Genomic DNA, 17,865 nt, shown 5'->3' on the forward strand with positions numbered 1-17,865 from the left:
GAGACCGGCTGCAGCAGCCGCTGCGGCTGCCGCTGCCACTGCAGCAGCAGCGGCAGCCATGCCTACTTGTGTAGGTCTCCCCGCGCACTGCCTTAACTATGAAAACGAAGGCGTATGCAAGAACACGTGAAGAGGCAACAGCAAAGCTGTGCCCTCTGTGTCTTGCTAGCTGTAGCTAGCCGGATTAGCGTTCGTAGTCCTATGCTTCAGCTGAAGCAGCAAAAACAACAGAAGTCTTTGGAGATCATGGCAGAGTCATCGCATGCTCAATTTGGGCCACCAAGACGAAAACAAGCAGCAAATTTGTACTTTTGCATATCTATTGTGGCTGTTGCTGTTGAGTGAAACACAAACAGCGTAGATGCTTACTGGTGACGGATGAAGAGGCACTGTTTGTCTTGTCGGCTGCTGCTGCTGCGGATCCCTTCTTTCGTTTCTTTTGGAGCTGTTCACAGCGCAAGGCGTGTGCTTGCTTCTCTCGTGCTTCTATGCGCCGCTGCAGCTCCGCTGCCCGGCGCTTGACCTCTTCGCGGTTCCTGTGCCACATAGTGACGACCAAAATTTTGTCTCTACTCAAGAATTGAAATTTACAATATTGGCAATAATGCGTGCTGCTGTTTATGCAGAGCGCGTCCTTCCTGTAGCCCTTAACCCTAAAGCACAGGTGTCCCCCTTGCAATGCATCTTGCAACTTGCGACACAAGAGTCTAAGATTATCTGTTGGCAGCGTCAATTGCGACAGTAAGACTGGTACCAACCTTGCACTCCTCTTGTAAAGTTCCATGAATTTGTTTTTGAGCTCCTGCTGCCTCTTAGCGCGGCGGTGCAGTGCCTCCAGCACCCTCGCTAACGCCTGCGGTCACAGGTAATGGCAAACAGCCAACTCGTCACGTATGTGATCCACGCTAGCGGTCACAGGGAAAAAGGGGAGGGGAGATCTGTGGCGAGGTTTGTCATGCTGAACTTTATTGCTTGCCTTTTGTGTTTGTGTACATTTGGAGTTGAAGAGTTCCTCCCTCTTGCCCAACGCCTGCTGTATGCGTAGCATGTGTTTTGCCAGCCTCTCGAGTGTGTCTTGCCTTATTGTGGCTCTTCGGGCCTCTGCATCCCTCAGCTTTTTTTCAACACCAGGACGATCTCCCTTCTTGTAGCGCTGTTGCCACCGTTGCAGCACTTCTTCGTAATATTTCTGGCAGATGTTCTCGCTGCTGGCGGCCGGCTGCACGCAAAAAATGACAAGCGCTTGTTCTGGTGTTGGCTTTTTGCCTTGGTGCAGGGCGCTGTGTCTCGCGAGGCTCAGATCTCGTACGTTGCTTGGTGTGTAGCACTGGGGCGACATCCAGATGATGCATCAGCAGCACCTGGTAGTAGACGCTATAGCCATTGCTGTGCTTCTTCTCGCTGACAAGTATAAGCCTGCCGGCTTGAGCAGCAATCTGGCTCCGCAGCTCCTGCAAAGAAGTAGCCCCCTCGGCAGTGTTAGGTGACCCCGGCATAGAGCAGGGAATGGCTTGTGTGGCCTTCTCAGTCGACATTTTCAATCGATCCGCAGGCTCTTGTTTGTTCTATTTATTTAAAGCCGATTTTTTACTGATGCTTATGAAGTAAAACCCTTTTCATAAAGTGCACCGACAGCAGCACGGCAGAGGGGCTGGCCCGAGGCCGAAGCAGCCTAGCGGCGTCAAACAAGGACAGCCCTTGCAGCACACGAGAAAAATGTGGCGAGAACTCAGTTCTACAATTTTTAAAGGGCCACTTATGTGCTTGTCTTCTTTTTGAGGGATTTCCAAGTGATCGCAGCAAATAACAAGCTTAAGCGCCACGCAACAACGTGCAGTCCACAACCTGTAATAAACAGGTCAAGCAGCAAAATACACTGAAAAACCCATATGAAAAAGCGTTGATCTAAGCAATATACTGGTTTAGAAATACGAATTTCTCTACCTCTGGATGCGAAGTAAACTGTTCACAATACGAAACCTACAAGCCAAGTTCATGTCTTGCAGTTCGAATCATGCAGCACATGCCTTCATTCAGGTATTACCTACACTGATCAAAAGAATGCGTTAGTGTGCACGTCGATAAACTTTGCTGTGTTGTCCTGGCTCCTCGAAACTTCAGCCACCTGGTCCGATTATTTACCATTTGTTTCAGGGTTGAGGACTAGAAAATTCGCATTCTGGTGCAACATATGTGGCAGCTCCGTGCACTGTCAGGTCCATACAAGCAACCCCTAATAGTGAGGCAAAGCGCTTGACCTTGTACCCGAACCGAAATTAAGTTCTCCTAATCAAGGCTACTGAGGACTAAAGAAAGGCTAAGCCAAGTTCCGTGTGTCATAGCGTTCCTCCTTAAGTGAACTGAAAAATCTAGAGAAAAGCCTCGCCAAAAAAAAAGGCTTAAAGCTAGTAGGGTCTGATCATTATGCAATGATTATCACGGAGGTCGGCAGTCCGGTGGCTGCACCGGCGGCACTTCACTGCCGACCAGAAAAGATGAAAGCTTGCAGCTAACTAGCTGTTGTCGTGCGAGTGCAGGGCTGCTGCCGGTTTTATGCATAAATCCAAGGGTATATTCTAAAAACAAAGCTCCTTATTTTATTTACAAGCCAAGTGTTACATTTTTTGCGTAGATTTGTGCTTCACGCTGCTAAGTCGGCGTCTATGCATTGGCTCGAGTGACATGTTGACTTTTTGCATCAGCACAGCAGCGATCGCTTCGGGAGGCCAGCCGACCATCCGCCTCAGAAGCGAATCCTCTAGTTGCGCCAGTGAAGATGGCATCCTGGGGATGGTACTGAATCTGCGGGGGCCCTGAAGGGCTGGCTTTATTTTTGTTAAGCAGTATCCAACTTGTGTGTGACCGTTGCCTTCTCGGCTTACCTTCCGAGTCGGCATGAGACTTGCACCCCTACCGGCTGTTGATGCAGCAGCTAGCCGCTGCGAGGGAGCCCTTTTGCGGGCTCGCCGGACGGGTGCAGCAGTGGCCCTAAGCTGCTGACGCGAATTGCTGCTGGATTGGCGCCGCATTGCCCCAGCACTATGGGCATCTCTCCGCTTCTCCTTTCCAGAACCCTCAGCTCCAGTCTTGGCTTTTGGCTTGCTGTTGGTGCCCGATCGCCGCATTTTGGTACTGCTGGAGGCTTTCATTTTCCTGGCGGGACGAGGGAAGGAGAGGCCCCCATCACCCGTCGGCCCCGTCGGCTCGGCAACAAAGGCGTGAGCAGCCACTCGCCGTGCCACCATTGATTTAGGGGCGTCAGCAGCCGCAGGGGGCTTCATACTGACCGAATAAGGCAGAGGCGGGAGAGAAGCCCGTTCTGCGCTACAGCGCTGAGCTGGAGCACTAGCAGCTGATAGCTGTGAAGAATAGAACATGGCTGCAAGGCGTTGCTCTTGACTTTGAGGCGAATGACGGAGCCTTGAAGTAGTCGACAGTGGAGGCAAAGAGCTGCGACGTGGGCCCTGGCAGGCAAAGTCGCCGTCGATACTGCATTGGGTGCAGGTAGCTTCTGAGTCCCTGTTTCCATCCGCCTTGGTCTTGCTGCTGCTGTTTCCCTGGCTAGTGAATTGGGAAACGCTGCCGTTGCTGTTTTCCCGGCTAGAGCCCCCCGCCGTCGCGTTTTCTGTGGAGCTGCGTCTGTAGGCGCTGGAAGTCGAGGTGGCCCAAAACATGAGGGCCGTCAGCCCATCAACTCTCCGTGGACCTGACTGCTGAACGGCATAATGGGAATGCACCGGGAGGGAGGCTTCTTCAGCAATCTGGCTGGAACTCAAAGTACCCAGAGGGTAAAGCTTGTGCTTTGATGCTTCATCAGCTGGTGCAGCAGGTGCCGCTGTAGCAGCTGTAACTGTTGTTGTTGTTGTAGGGGCTGCTGCAACAGCTACTGCTGTGTAACCTGCTCCAGGAGGTACAGTCGGCCCTACCACAAGCCTTGAATTTTCGCCCTTCACACTGTTGATGCCCAACGACTGTGCTCCGGTAACTGCAGCAGGGCGGGGTTCTGAAGGGCCTGTCTGCTCCGTGAATGCAATGCAGCTTGCTTCACTTTGGACTAGGGAAGCTTTTGTTTCAACCGGCGGCAGTTGAGCATAATTTTCTATTGGGACAGGCAAAGGCATACCAGAAAATGACCGCCGCGCTGCACAAGCTGAAGACAAAGCCAGCGGACGCCACCGGCGACCAGAGAATGAAGCTCTGGTTACACTGCCAGTGCCAAACGTCAATCCATCATGCATCACGGAGTCCCCCATAATGCTCCTAGCGGAGCGTGAGGCTTCATCATGAGGTGCTGGAGAACGAAAAGACAGGTGTTGTAAGAGAGGCATCGGTGTCTCAAGATGTGCAGATCTCTTTGCAATCAATGAATTGCCTGCATACCTTTCAGTTACTTGCCGTTTTTGCTGGTTTATCGCACGAAGACTTTGCTGCAGCATTCGTTCTGAGGCCGCCCACGTTTCCGTTGTGTAGGCCTGATTCCTCAGCATTGTTGAGCCCTGTATTTCTCGCTGCGGTGGATAGACAGCAGGGTTTGCTTGTTGCAAAGCTGCAGTGGAGGCCTTTGGAGGATAGCCACCTGCCATCTGACGGTGAGGCTTCTGAGCCAAGGCAGCACAAGGACCCTGTAGCTGCCCTTTGTCTTGATCGGGGCATCGCTGCACACGGCACCGTGGGCGGAAAACAACAGGAGCTACTGAAGAGCGCAAGGAGAGACAAGGCTTCCAGTGAGCTTTTTGGTTAGCGGTGAACAGATCCTTCCGCGGCTCCCGAACCCGAACTGCAGTACCTGCGCCCGCAGCAGTCAGCGCAGGCTGAGCAGATCTCACCATGGGGGTGACCAGGATCTGAAGACCTATGGGGTTGCAAATGCGCGGCTCCCCTTCCAGCCCGCTGTTTCTTAGTGACTCATCGCCCTGTGTTATAGGATCTTCAGTTGAAGCCCTCAGTATGCTGCTCCGTGCTCCGACTTCTACCGGAGGGACAGAAGATAAACGAAATTCCCTCGGCGGGCATGGCTTGTCCGCTGTGTCAAGACGTTGCCTCCTGTATGTTCCTTGATTGCTCGTGCCCCTTTCTTGCGTGTGGGCGCCAACCGGTGCTCCCTCGCAGGGCCTTGCTCTGCAACCGTTATCTATCCTCTCTAGCACATTTTCAGAAATTAAAAAAGCATCAGATTTCCCGTATATAAAAAACAATTCATTGTCCATTTTATCGCGATTTGAATAACAGACAGCACTGCCAAGAAAGAACTGAGTTGGAGGTAGAGCGTCGAGGATGGTCACACGTGTCCATACGGCTGCCCTTAAGTCCGCGACGTTCGCAGCGTACAGAGTTTCTTCAGGGGCCACTGGCCCATCAGCCGCTGCACCTCCATAAATGAGGAAAAGACCAGAAACGAAGGAGCTCGCATGGCGATACCTCGGCGCGGGTGCTTTGCCTAATGGGCGGATCTGCCGCCAAGAGTTCCCTTCGATGTCCCAACACCAGAGATCATCTACAGCCACTCCATTCTCTGAGCATCCAGCGCCTTTTATGCGCTTTGTGTAGCCGCCAAACACCCACATATACCCTCCCCACACTGCCGCTGAGTGTCCAGCACGTGCAGGAGGCCACTGAAATGTAGGGCACTCGTTCACAACCAGCCCGTCTTCTTCAGTAGAAGCTACTATAAAGAGTCTATGCCACTGGCGCGAGAGCTTAGAGAAACTCCACAAATCATCAAAAATGTCCCAAGAGGACGGCAGGAATTCTTCAAGGGAACCGGAGACCTCTTCTCCTTTCTGGCATCCAGCAGCTGCTGCTCCTGCAAACAAAAGGAAGCTTTGGCTTTGCTCATCGGGAGTTACACTGTAGTAGGATCGAGGCCTAGGTGCTGCTGTTCCCTGGCCAACCGGCCACTTTGTGAGGTGTTCGAACTCGACCTCTGCTGCAGTGTTGTTACAATGAGTCTCGTCCCTATGCCCGACGGAGTGTGCAACCAGTCGAGTAGCCTGCTTCGAATCAAGGCTTTCTGCCTCCCCGACCAGAAGCAGCGACTCATCTCCAACACGCACGAAGCCGATCTCTCCCTGGGGGCGTTTCGGGAGCTTTGGCCAACCATTAATATGCAGCACTGCCTTGGTCTCCCAGTGGTCCACCAGTTCCTTTGCAGATACTGTTAGATCGGACTGTCGGCTTCCTGGTTTGGGTGAGCAGCGGATGATGCGGAGGGCGCCGGCCTTCGAATACACGAGCACCCATAATCCATTGGTGTCACTGTGCACCGACAAGGGCTCGAAATCATAAGACATTGGAAAAACGTCAATGGCGGTACAATTTGCGAAGGTCCATTTGGGAAGAACACGGTTTTCAGTCTGGCGGTCCCTCAGTTTAGTGAGACCGGGGCCTCCTGTCTCGCTAACACTGTCGCATCCTGCTCTCGGCTTGAGAACACAGATGCGCGACTGTTGTCTTTCTGTGTCATTGTTATCGTCCCCTTCAAGCTTCTGTTTTGTATCTCCGCAGGTTGGCTTCTCCTGAATAGCAGTGGAAGGCCCGGCCCTTTCGTGCTGTAGGATGTCACATTGCTCATGTCGGCTACATCCATGTGAGCGATCGTCATTCATTTCTGCACAACTGTGAATGCTCCCATCAGATTCTGCGCAAGACATTGCTGCGACTTTATTGCTGTAGAGGCAAGATGAAGCCATACGGTGCGAATCCAAATGTGCTGGGCTGCGTCCACCGTCAGCGGTGGGCGTTGGCGTGCCCGCGCGCTGGTGCTGCTGCATCTTCCCTTACGTCACTTGCCTGTAGATGAAATGCAAAAAATCCATAAATTGTCGAAGGATGGCAAGCAATTCTCTGGTGTGTACTGTTTGCCGCCGCGAAGAACCGCAGCATTCGAGAATCCGAGCTCGATTGCGGAAATTTTGAAGAGCACAGCCGGAACAGCCAGCCATAAGTTCCATAAAAGCCATAAAACTCTGGTCAACTGGACAATGGACAAAAAAAGAGGCACACGGCCAAAGACTTAACAGGAAGTATCGACGTCGTGGCACGCAACCTTTCGGGTCGGCAGCCGCCTTCACTGGGCAGCTGGAACCTATAAAGGGTTTAAAATATCAAAAAGAGTGCAAGCTCAAAAATTTATTAGTTTTAGGAGGAGCTGAAAAAAGCAGGAGCAAACGGACTGTAGCTTTCTGTTATGATTGGCGTCGGAGCAAGCAGCCCGCTTTTATGAGCGGAGGAACTGCGTGTTTCGCGGCCCAAGTTATCCGGCCCCTGGAGATACTAGATATAATTCATTATTCACTTGCATACAGGGCTATATTTATTTTAATTTGTTTCACGCCGTTCATCTGCCAAGGCAGCGGGCACGGGCAAGCTTGCAGCTGACCACTGCGCCGACACCACGGCGCGTCTTGCTGAATCGCAAGGCCGGCGCAGAAGGATGGCTGCCTGCAAAGCTGGTATGTGTTGAACAGCCTGTTAAGTAGATAAATCTGTAAATCGCAGAGTTTGGTGGCGTTTCCTTATCTACCGTACTATATTAAGAGCTTTGTGTCCGGATACTGGACGGAGCCATATTATGGGACTGTTAAGTGACCCACGCACAGCGTTGTGCAGCAAGAGGTTCGTCAGTCGCAGAAGCAGTTTGATACCTTAAAATTCATGTACTGGCATGGCGATTCAAGCGGAGTCACATTTGTGTAGACGCGGTAAATTGTCTTTATAAGGCGGCCTCCGGACTGAGCACTTATGCTAAAGTTGATGGAACGTTTGTGCCCAAAAGACCATTCGTAGTTCCAGCCAAAATTTGGATTCTAGAGAAGTCTCTCACGTGTCCCCCAGATGGACTGTTTCTTCCGCACGGTTTCGCTGCGCTAGGCTCGAAGAAGGCGTGAATTCAATAATGCAAAAAGGCACGGAACTTGGAAATAGCCTTCATCTGGATTTTTATCTTCAGAAATGCATAGCAAGCACTGACGGGATGCTAGCTCATGCAACTAGGCTTTGGGTTTCCACAGGCGTCTTCCGGGACTCAATCAGCGAACGCGTCTGGCTGCTCTGAATCACCATGTTTGATCCTACCAATGGAGAGAGCTCCAGCTGCTCTGAATCACCATGTTCGATTCTACCAAAGGAGAGAGCTCTAGCGTATAGCTTTATGTAGATGGAAATGATAGCAGCGTGCATTTCCTCCAGTAGACGTAAAAATGTCATCTACTGAGAAGCATCACTGAGGCTTCTCCACTTCCGCAACTGGTAGGCAGTTCCTAACTTGCTAGGTGCAACTCTCAGATATCACTTCATCTCCTACAGAAGCTGCTGGAAGCATGGGCGGAAATTCCCATGCGACGAAAACAAACTGAGGCAACTCCTGCTGCAGTATTTACTGCGGATGCCGCAATTGCGCGTGCTGCAGCTGCTAAAACTGGTGCTGCAGCTGTTAACATTTCGGTGGATGCTGCTTCTCCAATCGTTACCCTTTGCTAGCTCTGCTCCTCTAGCAGCAGCAGCATCAACTGGAGAAGGGGGTGTGGCTCATGATGTTTACCTACGTCCTAGTCTTTGAAGTTTGGGATGAGCTGCACCAGTTGGGAAACTTCGAAAGCCTCGAAAATGCTGCTGTCATGCTTACCCTGGTAACCCAATAAATTGACGCCAAAGCTGCAAGGAAGCCTTTTGGGATCTGCCGCCCTTTCGTGGCCTTATCTTTCGATTCCTATCAACTGCTGTGAAGCTAGCCGAATTTAGATGAAATTGGGAGTAAATAAGAGGATCATTGTACCTCAGCGCAGATTAAGACTTTGTCCCCGCAGTGTTCGTGCACAGCCACTTCCCAGCATTTTCATCATTTAAAAGACTGATAGCTGCTTTTTAATCTAACGACAGCCCACTAGTAACAGTAGGGGACGCGCCTTCTCTATAAGTGAGTAGCACCCTTGCATTCTTTGCCATACAATTACAACAAGTCGGAAAGAACTGGAAACAACTCAGCTTAGAGCCAAAAACGCGCACTAACGCTACTCCGTACCGAGTTAAGAAGTACAGAATCCTCAGAAAATTCCCTTGTGGAGTGCCAAATTCGGGTCATTTGAGCGTGTTTTTGGAGCACTCCAGAAGCTTTTTCACACTACAGCCCAAAAGCCAGCAAGCCACTGCTGTGGCCCACATGTCTTTTGCGTCAAACGCTCATGAGCCGCGCATCTTGTTTCTGCATATTAGTTCGCAAAGGCTATACCCATGTGCTAGCTGCTAAAACGCTTGCAAAGCCAATACTCATGTGTTAGCCGCTAGAGGCCCGATAAACAACTAGCAGCAGCGACACTGCATTGGCTTTCTAGGCAAATTCATGTTGTCTGCATAATCATGTAGTGTAGTCGTCTGCTTCTGCTGCGTGGCATTCCTGTCATTTTTTTGTTTTCCGACTTCCTGAGTGGCATCCTTGTCAAAAGTAGACAGCTATGAAGTATCTTTCTCATTTTTGCTGGTCTACTCCTGGCTCACACATGTAAGCGACACGACCACGATTTTGCCAGTCTACTCCTGGCTCACATATGTAATCGACAGGATCACGAACACTCTACATTACCAGAGTCAAATGGCAATAGCAGCAACATCAAAGTGCCATTATACTCGAACATGCTGGCTGCTGCACATTAGGGACTCATTCTTGCTAGGTTGTTTCTGCGGCTCTCATTGCGCCTTCGTATCCTCTACAGGATATGATGTGTGAACGTGTAAATTGTTTTCATAGTATAATTCTTAAACAGCCACCATTGCAAGCGCCTTTTTTGTGGAAATTACTCCGCTCGTGGGAGTGTGGGGTCCCGTACATACGACCATCGGTGAACCACTCAGCAAGCACTTGATTTGCTACTGTACTCTTAATTGTCTTGGAATTTTGGCTGAAAAGCGAAAAGAAGCCAGGCCAGCATCTTCATTATCAAGTAACTTTCTAGCAGTGAGCATACGCAATCATCCCGCCTATCAGTGTCTCCATTTATGCATGTAATAGTTCATTGCAGCACGCGATTTCACTTGCACACTCCCAGCACCGAAAACGGCAACCAACGGGGATGGGGCTCTTTAACCTGTTGCACCGCAACTGCAGCAAGTACAGCAGTACCCCACGACCAAAGGAGCAGTACCTGAAATTGGAGCAGTACCCGAAATATACGCTTCAGAAGGCCATCTTCAACAGTCCCATTTGCAACAAAAAGATCGGAAAGCACAAACTCTCCCATTGCCACATCATTGAACTAAAACAGAAGTTACTAGTGAGGAGTCCGGAGTGCTCCGCCACAAACAATACATTTTTCTGCGCGTTTCACGGATGCAAACCCTTATTATCCGGCGTCGTCAGCTAATTAGTGCAATGTTTGTTTGAAACACTTTCTCGCATTTTAAGCGCTCCTGAACGTGATCTCCGCACGCAACCATGAACAACGGCGATTAAACGATGCACAATAAGAATTTAATCTCTGCATCCGCACCATTCTAGATTCGACCAGCGCAAATACAACGTCAAGAAAATGGGACCTGCGCCAACTTGTTTAGCTGTCGTAGCTTTAGTGTTGCCGTCAGCATGAAGCGTGAGCTGCTCCACTGCAAAACACTGCATAGGCCACACTAATGCCTATTTGCGCTCTATGCTTGCTCGGTGTGTGTGTGTGTGCAGCATCAAACAGACTGGCATGCGAATAATACATCCACTGCCGTTGCTGAGCTGCCCATCTTCGCAGGTACTGCACTGCTTCGATGATCTGCTTCTATTGTGGGAAGCCAGAAACAGCAGTTACAACCGAACCAAAACAGAAAGCAACACCAACTAGCCCAGCCGCTCCCTTGCGCAGCATTCCCAGCATTACGCAATGATTCTTGCCATAATTTGAACACTGAAATGTAGGAACCCTGAATAGCCCGAACTTTCGACACAGAGTCATAATGGTCTAAATCCCAAATCCACACTATGAAGCTGTCAAAAATAAAGCTGAAGCGCTAGTATTCTCGGATGCACTTTCGTTTGCCATCCTGGTCGAGAGCGTAACGCTTAAACTTTCCCACGGCTTGACGTTAAAAGCCTGTTTTTTCCCTTTATCTTTTCTAGTCCTACAAAAGATAGTCTCCACCAAAGGTTTGCCAGGCGTTTTGCACGAAGCACCGAGACCACTGAGCATATATACATACACAAGAGGCGATACTGCAATGTCGCCAGCAGCTTAAGCAGCAGCTATTGGCCCCTGGACGAGGATGGTACCGGAACAGAAGCGAACGAAGGTCTAAGCGAGATAAACAGGAGAAACAACGGGACCAGCAGACACGACATCACCAGCGTGGTCCGACCGCTGCATAGCTAGCTAAATATTCTCCAGGATTTTTTGTGAGACGGGTGTCTTGCAAGCACATCACGTGTTGAAGCCTTATTTTCGGCTTAACTTCCCGCTGCTTCAGCGGGATATGCAGCAGCAACCGTGGCTGCACGAGCAGCAACAGCAGGAGCACCTGCTCAAAAACAGTGGGCAATACAGCAGCTGAACTATGGCATTCAGTTGCAGGTGCGGCAGTTAGTTCCTGTTATCAGGGACAAACAGGAGACAGTAAGCAGTGAGGAATGCGGCAGCTGCACCATGGCATTCAGCAGCAGGTGCGGCAGTGATTTTCTGCTACCAGGGACAAACAAAAGGCGAAAGACAGCCGTGAACATTGTAGGGGCGTTTTGCGAAGTGGAAATGGAAGGAGTACCTAACGCGAGCAGCTGAACTTTGCTCAGTGAGGAATGCAGCAGCTGAGCCATGGCACTCAGCAGCAGGTGCGCCAGGGAGTTCCTGCTACCAGGGACAAACAGAAGACAAAAACAAGCCGTGAACATTATAGGGGCGCTTTGCGACAAGGAAGCAATAGCAGCCCTAAAGTTTGTTTCCTGGGGAATGAGTTCAGGCAGGTTCCTGCTGCTGCTACCCCTGTTGTGGCTGCTGTTACTGCTACTCCTGCTGAGGCTAGTGCTGCTGCTACTACTGCTGCTAATGCTGCCATTGCTCTAGCTGGCAATGCTTTAGGGGGGAAAAGGTGCCCAACAATGGCACAAGCAGGAGTAACGGCTGCTGCTGCACCGTGTAAGAAGGGGAAATCAGCGTAAAAGGCAACATTAAGTTGTAGTAGAGCTTTTGTAAAACGGTCGGAGGGGAAAAGAGACCAAGAAAAGCAGGGAGGAGACTACCACTTTGCAACACGCCAGGCGTCTGGTTCAGCTTTCAGCGCTCAAGGTTTAAAGTGTGAGGTTGAGGTCATAAAATTCAGTTCCTGAGGCCTAGAGGTTGCCGTTGTTACGCGATTTATTTTGCAGTTGATGCGTGTGATAAGCAGAAGTAGCCTTGCTAGTTGTAGCTTTGACGGCAGCAGCAGCAAGAGATGATAGCAGCAGCAAGGCCCCTACTGTAACAGGTGTTTTTTGCAGGGTTTCGCGTCAATATATGCACGTGGTGCAGCAACAGCAAAATCAGCAGGTTGTGCACCAGCTCGAGTGTTGGTTATCACCGGGAACTACTGGCAGCAGCAACTTCGAGGTACTGCTGCAAAGTCAGCTAATGTCGGAATCAATGAGCAGAGCATCGGTAGCAGATCTGTCACAGGAACTGCGGGTCATAATTTGTGTGGGTTTTCTTCCCTTAAATGTATGAGTGATTATAAACAAATTGCACGGGAGACTTTCCCTCAATGTATGACCGATTGTAATGTAAAGCAAATCGCACAGAAGGCTGGGTTTGCTGCTGCTGCTGCTGCTGGTGCTCAGGCTGCCGATGCACCTTTGCTCCACATACACTGCAGTCTGATGCAGCATGTGTAATTCCACTGGTGCGGCTGCTGTTTCTGCTGCAGCTGCTGCTTTTGCACATCCGCATCTGCTGCGGCAGTGCCGCAGTGCTGGTGTATCTTTGCAACAGCTGCCAATGCATTCACCCCTACGGTTTTCGGTGCACCTGTTGGTGGCTCTGTTGCCGCTGCTTACTTCACTCTAGTTGCTGGGAAATGCACTTCATCTGCTGCTGTTCAGCACGTCCCTTGCGGCGAGTATTATACGCATCTCTTTGAAATTTCTTTTTTCGCTTGCTTCCTGCAGCAATGCTGTGTATTTTCGCTTACTTCCTGCAGCAATGCTGTATTGTTTCTGCATGTTCAACACTTCCCCAACATCGTGCGCTTCACTGAAAATATCCTTTTTGGCCCAACCTCGGGCCAGAGCAGACAGCAAAAATAAGTTTCTCAGTAAGGCTCTTGGTTGTGCTGCTACATCTTGCGGAATGCTCTTGCTGCAGCTCTTTGTACTGGACATCATGCTGATGCCACCGTGCATGCCACAGCCTCATGGCCTCCGATTATCCTTCTGCTCCTACAACCTAACTGGTCCTCCTGCTGGTACTGCTGATGCTGCAGGCGCTTCCTCCGCAGCGGATGCCACTATAGCTGCTGCGTGACTTTCTTTTTCTCTTGTTGCCCCTGCATTCTTGCCGATTTTTTCCGATTTGTGCCCTTTTTTTACCTTCTCTGGGAGCCAAATGCTATCTCACCAGCATTCATGCCCAGAAGACCTCATTCTGTGGTTTGCCCTGCAGTAACAGCACCAAGCAACATCAAACAGTCTGTGTGGCTGGGTTTCTTTCTGCTTCTGGTTGTATACAGTTGATGCTGCTGTTCGCCGCACTCGTCTTCATGCATCTGTTTCCTACCTACACGTGTCAATTTTGTGCCCTTGAAGTGAATTTTCACACATGCAAACGCATTCGCCGTGCTGCTGTTGCAGATGCTACTAGCGTTTCAGCAAGAGTGACACACTGGTTTGCTGTAGCAGCCAGAGAAAGGAGTAACCATACAGGAAGTAGAACGGCCAAGCAGAAGCAGGTAAATTGGCGTTCGCAGCAGCAGAAGCACTAGAAACATCTGAATACTGCTGCTCACACTGTTCACCGATACAACATTTCGTTTGTGCTAGCCAGAAAGAACAGGGCGCATAGCCAACCAAGCAACATCACCAAGCAGAAATAGAGAGCAGCACCACCAAACAACAGCAAAACGCAGCAGCTCCGAGCAGCACAACCAAAGAACAACAGCACGCAGCACCACCAAATAACGGCATCAGGCAGCACAACCAAGAAACAGCAGCAGCAACAAAGAGCAGCAACAGACAGCAGCACCAAGTAACTGCAGGAAATATTCTGGTGAGTCTATTTTTCATGCTGTCGCTACTTGCGCAGGTATCTTGACCCAGCACTCCACTTCTGTTGCTGCAGTCCAAATCCCAGCTTCATGACATTCAGAGGCCCACAAGTTTCGACCAAGTTGCTGCTGCCGCTTCTGCTGCTCTTGTGGCTGGTTGAAGAAATGCAGCGGTCTGAGCCCACTGCTACGCGTACGGGTGTCTCTTCTGACCAATTTCCGAATTCCTCTATATTTTTTCCCTATACCAGAAATGATGCAGAAAGAACATCTTGTCTGTAATATGAATCGCGGTATAACAGCCGCAAGCACCACGGAGTAGCAGGAGGTGCCAGCACCAGAAAGCAGCAGCAGCAGCAGCAACAAATAAAAGGCAGCAGCAAGCAATAGCAGCAACACACAGCAGAATGCCACGACAGCCACACGCAGCAGCAGGCAGCAGCAGCCATCAGCAGTAGCAAATAGCGGCACCGACCAGCAGCGAGCAGCAGGCAGCAGCAGCAGCAAATAGCGTGCAGCAGTACGTATCAGCAGCAAGCGGCAGAAGCAAGCAGCAGCAGTAAGCGACACCACCCAGAAGCAGCACTACGGGACCGCAACAAACAACAGCAGCGAGCAGCAGCAGCCAGCAGCCCTACCACCCTGCAGAAGCAAGAGGCAGCAAACAGCAGCAGCACCAAGTAGCATCGAGTAAAAGCAGCACCACGTGGGAACAGCGCGCAGCAGCCGCAGCGGCAGCTGTTTCTGCTGCTTACTGTTGCGTGCCCCTGCGGCACGCAACAGTAAGCAGCAGAAACAGCAGCAAGTAGCAACAGCAGCAAAGAAGAACAAGCAGCACCAAGCAGCAATAACAAGCAGCAATAGTGGCAGAACCAGCCAGCACCAGCAAGAAACAACAGCAGGCAGCAGCGGCAAATAGCAGCAGCATGCAGCATGAAGCGGAAGCAAGAAGCAGCACCCAGCAGCAGCAGCAGGACGCAGCTACATCAAGGAGCAACAACGAAGAGCGAAAGCAAGCAGCAATAACAAACAGCAGCAGCAAGTAGCAGTAACAGGCTGCAGAAGTTAGACGCCCCTGGATACTTGGTGATCTCTGCACTTTCGACACTGGAGAGGCAATTCCTCCCTTTCTAGGTGTTACTCTCAGATGTTACTTCATCGCCTCAGCAAATGTTGGAAGGTTTGTTGAAAACTCCCATGTAACGAAAACAATTTGAACCAGCTGCTGCTGCAGTATTTGCTTTTGATGCTGCAAGCGAAAATGCTGCAGCTGCAAGAATTTGTGCTGCCGCTGCTGATGCTTCAGCTGATGCTGCATCACCAACCGTTTCCCTTTGTCAGCTCTGCTCTTCCAGCAGGGGCAGCATCAGCAGAAGCTGGAGAAGACGGTGCGGCTCATGACACTTTCCCACGTCGTAGTCTGTGAATTTTGGGATGAGTTGCACCTATTGGGAAGCCTCGAAAATGCTGCCATCAGACTTATTCTGGTGACCCAGTACCCTAGGCCCAAAATTGTAAGGCAATTCTTTGGATCTAGCGCCTCTTCGTAGCCTTGTTTTTTGATTCCTATCAACTGCTGTGGAGCCAGACGGATTTGGACGAAATTAGGAACAGCAAAACCTAAACTAAATACTGATGGCTGCTTTTCAACTCAACATCAGCCCAGTTAAAGTATGAGGCGCATTTTCTCTGTAAGTGAGCATCACAATTGGATTATTTGCTGCTCAGTTACAACTAGGAATTGGAGCGAACTGGAAGCAACTTAGTTTGAAGCCCCAAATGTGAATTAATGATACTTTCTACTTGGCTAAAATGCGCAGATTCTTACTTTTCAATGCTTCATCATGCACGTGTATATTTACTTTCTTTTAGATTTGTTGAGGGCATCAGTTCAGGGCATCAGCTGTAGTACAAGCCTGGCTTCCTATAACAGATTTGTGCCAAATCACAGGTGCTTTTTCCACTGAATGTTGCGCAGAATTTGGAGGGGAGTCCCTTGTACGGTGCCAGAAGTGGCCCTTTTAAGGATGTTTTTGAAGCATTCACAACAACAATTATGCGCCTGTCACAAAGAACAAGGCAACGTTAGCAAGCAACATTACCAACCAGACTCACCACGCAGAAATAACGAGCAGCAATAGCAAGCAACAGCGACACCCAGCATTTCCAAGCAGCACCAGTCAGCAGCAAGCAGCAGCACCAAGCAACTGCATCAAACACTTTGGTGCGTCTACTTTCCGTGCTGTTTCTTCTGACGCAGGCCTTTTGATCCAGCACTGGGCATCATGCTGCTGGTGCCTTTCATACCTCAGCTTCATGGCATCCCGATATCCATAAGTTCCACTCAGTCTGTTCTACCGCTTTTGCTGCTGTTACGACTACCTAATGAACTGAAACGACCTGAGCGCATTGCTGCGCATATGAGTGCCTCTCATGCCAAATCTCCAAAATTTTCTTGGTTGTTTCCTCATTTCAGAAATGAAGGAGCCGCGAGCAATAGCAGCAACACACAGCAGCAGGCCACAGCAGCAACACGCAGCAGCAGTCTGCAGCGGCAAGCAGCAGCAGCAAACAGCAAGCGGCAGCAGCAAGAGGCAGCAGGCAGCAGCAAGAGGCGGCATGCAGCAGCAAGTAGCTGCAGCAAGCAGCAGAGTCAAGCAGCAATAGTAAGCAACAGCACCAAGCACCAGCAGTGGGGAGCCACGACAAATAGCAGCGGCAAGAAATAGCATGAAAGAGCAGCAGCATGCAGCAGCAGCAAGCAGCAGCAAGCCGCAGCAAGCAAGCAGCAGCGCGATGTAGCAGCAAGTAATAGCACCACGTAGGAGCAGCGCTCATTAGCCGCAACGGCGCGGCAGCAGCGGCATGCAACAGTAAGCAGCAGAAGCAGCAGCAAGTGGAAATAGCAGCAAGGAGAAAGCACCGGCATCAAGCAGCGGCAAGCTGCGATAACAGGCAGCAGAACAAGGGAGCACCAGCAAGAAGCAGCATGAAGCAGCAGCAGCAAGCAGCAGCAGCAAGCAGCAGCAGCAAGCAGCAGCAGCAAGCAGCAGCAGCAAGCAGCAGCAGCAAGCAGCAGCAGCAAGCAGCAGCAGCAAGCAGCAGCAGCAAGCAGCAGCAGCAGCAAGCAGCAGCAAGCAGCAGAAACGAAAAGCAGCGAGCAGGAGCAGGGGGCTCCAGCAAGCAGCAACAACGAACAGCAGCAAGCAGGAGGAGCAGCGCGAAACAGGAGCAGTAGCACTCAGCAGCAGTAAGCAGCTGCCGTAAGCCACAGCGGTAACCAGCAGCAGCAAGAAGCAGCAGCATCCAGCTCCCCCCAAAAGCAGCATGGAGCAAGAGGACCAGCCAGCGCCAGCAAGCAGCAGGACCATGGGACAGCAGCATTTGCAGCAGCGAGGGAAGGCAAGAGCAGCAACAAACAGCAGCAGCAAACAGCAGAACGAAGTAGCAACAACCAGCAGCACCAAGAGAAGCGGCGAGCAGCAACAGCAAGCAGAAGCACCATGCAGCCATACCCTGATGCTCGGTGCAGCAGCACCGAGCATCAGGGCCTGGCTGCGGAGTTTCGCCATATTACTTGGGATGACCAGTGCTCTTGGTCAATTTCTAAGAGTGACTGTAGGCGAATATGCCTCTCATCAAACTCTACATTTGTGCGTGGAATGG

At 50.8% G+C, this 17,865-nt stretch overlaps 4 protein-coding genes across 4 annotated transcripts; 2 read left to right on the forward strand and 2 right to left on the reverse strand.

The window, feature by feature from the left end:
• Positions 1–199: 199 nt before the first annotated feature.
• On the reverse strand, positions 200–1,535 carry ETH_00008340 (uncharacterized protein; the record flags this gene model as incomplete). Its single annotated transcript, XM_013378661.1, has 4 exons — positions 200–210; positions 370–853; positions 965–1,327; positions 1,362–1,535. The coding sequence occupies 4 exons, from the start codon at positions 1,533–1,535 to the stop codon at positions 200–202; spliced, it is 1,032 nt and encodes a 343-aa protein (XP_013234115.1).
• Positions 1,536–2,615: 1,080 nt separating this feature from the next.
• Positions 2,616–6,770, reverse strand: ETH_00008345 (uncharacterized protein; the record flags this gene model as incomplete). The annotated part of the gene is made up of 1 exon (XM_013378662.1): positions 2,616–6,770. The coding sequence occupies one exon, from the start codon at positions 6,768–6,770 to the stop codon at positions 2,616–2,618; it is 4,155 nt and encodes a 1,384-aa protein (XP_013234116.1).
• Positions 6,771–15,460: 8,690 nt separating this feature from the next.
• Positions 15,461–16,866, forward strand: ETH_00008350 (uncharacterized protein; the record flags this gene model as incomplete). Its single annotated transcript, XM_013378663.1, has 2 exons — positions 15,461–15,587; positions 16,676–16,866. The coding sequence occupies 2 exons, from the start codon at positions 15,461–15,463 to the stop codon at positions 16,864–16,866; spliced, it is 318 nt and encodes a 105-aa protein (XP_013234117.1).
• A 322-nt stretch (positions 16,867–17,188) lies between these two features.
• ETH_00008355 (uncharacterized protein) lies at positions 17,189–17,437 on the forward strand (the record flags this gene model as incomplete). Its single annotated transcript, XM_013378664.1, has 1 exon — positions 17,189–17,437. The coding sequence occupies one exon, from the start codon at positions 17,189–17,191 to the stop codon at positions 17,435–17,437; it is 249 nt and encodes an 82-aa protein (XP_013234118.1).
• Positions 17,438–17,865: the final 428 nt, after the last annotated feature.

The sequence above is a fragment of the Eimeria tenella genome, genomic scaffold (assembly GCF_000499545.2).
Source record: "Eimeria tenella Houghton genomic scaffold, Eth_scaff93, whole genome shotgun sequence".
NCBI classification, from domain to species: domain Eukaryota; phylum Apicomplexa; class Conoidasida; order Eucoccidiorida; family Eimeriidae; genus Eimeria; species Eimeria tenella.